At 38.6% G+C, this 3,431-nt stretch overlaps 1 protein-coding gene across 1 annotated transcript; it reads right to left on the bottom strand.

Moving 5' to 3' along the window:
• Positions 1–1,469: 1,469 nt before the first annotated feature.
• On the bottom strand, positions 1,470–2,410 carry LOC142357505 (perivitellin-2 67 kDa subunit-like; the record flags this gene model as incomplete). Its single annotated transcript, XM_075409122.1, has 1 exon — positions 1,470–2,410. A coding segment is annotated over exon 1 (941 nt), but the record flags the coding sequence as incomplete, so codon positions are not given.
• Positions 2,411–3,431: the final 1,021 nt, after the last annotated feature.

Below are 3,431 nucleotides of genomic sequence, written 5' to 3' on the forward strand. Positions count from 1 at the left end.
CCAAACAGAGTCTTTTTTGCACTTGGCCCGAATCTGATCATCACAAGTTCAAACTGAAGGCAAATTTGACAAGTCAGGAACAGTCTGTGATTCATTAATGATGAGGAATTGCATTTATACTGGCCGGTACTGAAACGCATTTGGGGTTAGGTACGGGCTTCTACGCGTGTACAGCTGAGAAAAATTGCTACTGAGAGTGCTACATGGCATTATAAAAAAATGAAAGAAGAAAAGCATCGCGTATTTTGCTTATTTTTTTGAATGATCGAGAAACACTGTGTACTGAACTATCTAAAGATTTTTTGAAGCAATATTTTTATGAGAAAAAGATTTGTCTAATTCTGAATAGCACATTTTCCCTCATCTCCCTCAATCACCATTATTTTCATACAAATTTAGAATTTAGTAGATGAAGTCAAAAACGCAGTCTTAGTTAATTGATATCTAATCTTAAATTATCGTTCTTTTCTATTGCAAACTTCCCCGAGTCATGCATTTAATAATACGTTTTCAATATGCCATTAAAATTTCAGCAATATCTAAAGTTCAATTTCAACAAGATTTCTCAACCAACACCGGAAAGTGGGAACACCGCACACCGATAAGGAAACTGAAAGGGAACCCCCCCCCCCCCCCAACTACTGTTATCTTTGTTTGCCTCACCCTTATAAGGAAGGAAACACAAAAAACAGTGCTCTTAATATCTGCCTTCTATACGTTGTGAGCATTTTTTAAATCAATTTCTCTATAAAACCCCATCTGTAGCCGCATCCATCACGTCTGTGATACCCTGTGAAACGACCCCGATGGTACTGAGGGGAAGCAAAGGAGTGATCGTTAACATAAGGAGTCCATTCATTATGAGATGCACATAATGTGCGAAGGTAGCCTTGTATCTGGCAGGCCGCATTATGGCCAACGTTGACACATAGCTGGGTGTTTTGAAACCAAAATGGCACGTTATCCGGAGTCTTCAGTTTCCAAAACATTTTGCATTCCACATTTTGAGAAGTTCTATCCAAGTACTCCTGAGTGAAATTGTTAACAAGTGCACAAGTTTCAATTTGCTGTAAATCATTTCCGCATGTCAAAGACTCAGTTTTGGGCTCAAAACGAAGCACAATTGAATCTGTTTGAACCAATCGGGAGTGTCCGCCGGAGTAATAATGCCCCACGACAACTGGCAAACTGGCGACTCGACGAAAGAGTAGTCATAATAAAATGGTGTGTACTCAAAAGCATAACCACAGTAGGAGCTATGCCCAGTCCCACAAACATAATGATGCGAGTACCAATTGACCGATCTGGTCTTCAAACACATATGTGTTCCTCTCCACCAGTTTCCAGGAACTAAGTGGTAATATACGAGGGAAGATAATTGGCCAACTTCTGTTTCATTTGGGAGCATTTTTGTCATGAGCCGTTCTGTGCGTTCCAATAATAAATTAAAAAAAGATGTGTCAACTAACAGATATTTTCTGTTAATGCTGAGAATCTCGTCTTTCAATTGCTGCAAATAACTTTTAAGCCCATGGGCTGTATAAGCCCTCTCCATTGAAACCTTTCTTTCAGGTTCACTTATCAATTCTGAAATTGAAATCACGGTTCCTGAATAAAGCCAGGGATTGTAAGGAATAGATTTCTTCCATGCAGCAAGGTTGCTGTTATCGACATATGTGATATCACCACCGTGGTATCTAGTTATAACTTGTGTTTCATCCAAGAAATTTTGAGAAGCGCCAGAAACATGAATGTTGCTGCCCCCAGATATATATGACCCGAAAAACCTCTGCAAAGATAATTTAGCCTCTGTGGATAATCTGGCTTCTCCGTTTGATTTCAAGAAGCTCTCTGAGGTGGCGAAAATTTGTTTTATATATCCACCGAAATTAGCAACTGAAATGAAATGGGTGCCAAACTGTTGAATGAAATCGAAGTACTTTTCCGGATCGTCTTCAATGCTTTTGGGCAGGAGTTCAATCATCGTTTTCATATTTTCCGAGAGTCCGAGAATTTGAGGTGGTGCCAAAAATACATCAACAGTCAAAGCAAAGACTTCTGCCTCAGTTATGATTTTGTTACTTTGCATTATCAGATGCGAAATTTTTCTGTAGCTAGCGCTCTTAGAAAACAATCCCCAAAACTTTTTCAGTTGAATTTTGAATGTTCTTTCTGTTTTAATGTCAAGAATGTCTTTATATACTTTTGTTACTACTTCTTTGAAAGAGCCGGGCTTAGAGACAATTGACCAAACTTGATCTGGCATTTGGTATGTGATGTTACTGAAAGGGTTTCGCCATGTTTTTCCCTCACTACATGTGAACTCAATTACCGGGGTTCTGAAGCCATCGGGTTCGCTAATGTCAAAAGGTTCGAAATCAACCGAAGTTAAGTCAACCTCAAGAATCATTCGAGACAACCCCGGAGCCAAGTTGTCGCAGAATTGGTCAGCACAAATGAGCTTACAGAATACGAACAAAAACTGAGAAAGGAAAAAGAAGGAAAGCTTCATTTAGTGGAATTTTTTGAATAAAGAGCAGGTTGCTTCCTGTAAATTTATTATTGACACTAGCTTCAAAAATAGAATCGAAATTATGGAGAAACGTAATAAAAGTTCTGTTTGTATTCGCAACTTGGTAACTGTGCAATCATTGCGTTTTCTTGTAATTGTTCCAACATTACGTGTACAGTGTATTCAAAATTCACTTTTCAGAAATGGTCAATTTGATGAGCAGTTCAAATTAAAAGTTGTTTGTTCGTGGCATCAGTGCGGAGTTGAGGGGTCTTGGAGGTGACATGTTTAATATTACTAACAGAAAAACTTTCTGGTTATAATCCACAATGAGCTGAAAAACAGCAGAGAAGAAATATGTAATCATTTTTTATTCTGTAATCAAAAAAGTTTTCCAATTTTGCAAATGCTAGTGTTCCTCTCTCTCTCTCTCTCTCTCTCTCTCTCTCTCTCTCTATCTATCTCTCTCTCTACCTCTCTCTCTCTCTCTCTCTCTCTCTCTCTCTCTCTCGCTCTCTCTCTCTCTCTCTCTCTCTCTCTCTCTCTTCCTTTCTTTCTCTCTTCCTCTCTCTCTATTTCTCTCTCTCTCTCTCTCTCTCTCTCTCTCTTCCTTTCTTTCTCTCTTCCTCTTTCTCTATTTCGTTCTCACGTTTGGTCGCTTTTTAAATCTTTTTTATGTGGATATGATATTGATTTCAGCAATTTTGAACGAACGAGAGAAAATTGTGAGCTTTAGAGTTTAACTTGTTCTCAATATCTTTCTCTCGAGTAGCAAAAAGGTTGTTTCCTAAGGTATTCATATGATTATATCCCCGACGTTGCTGAACAGTCTAGGAAAGTATGCATTTGTGGAACTGCTCAACCATCTGGTCTTCATTAGCGACGGATATTGGTGCCCTATAAAGCAATTTTGTTTTTT

This window comes from Convolutriloba macropyga, unplaced genomic scaffold (assembly GCF_964194025.1).
Source record: "Convolutriloba macropyga unplaced genomic scaffold, txConMacr16.3 SCAFFOLD_4095, whole genome shotgun sequence".
Lineage (NCBI taxonomy): Eukaryota > Metazoa > Xenacoelomorpha > Acoela > Convolutidae > Convolutriloba > Convolutriloba macropyga.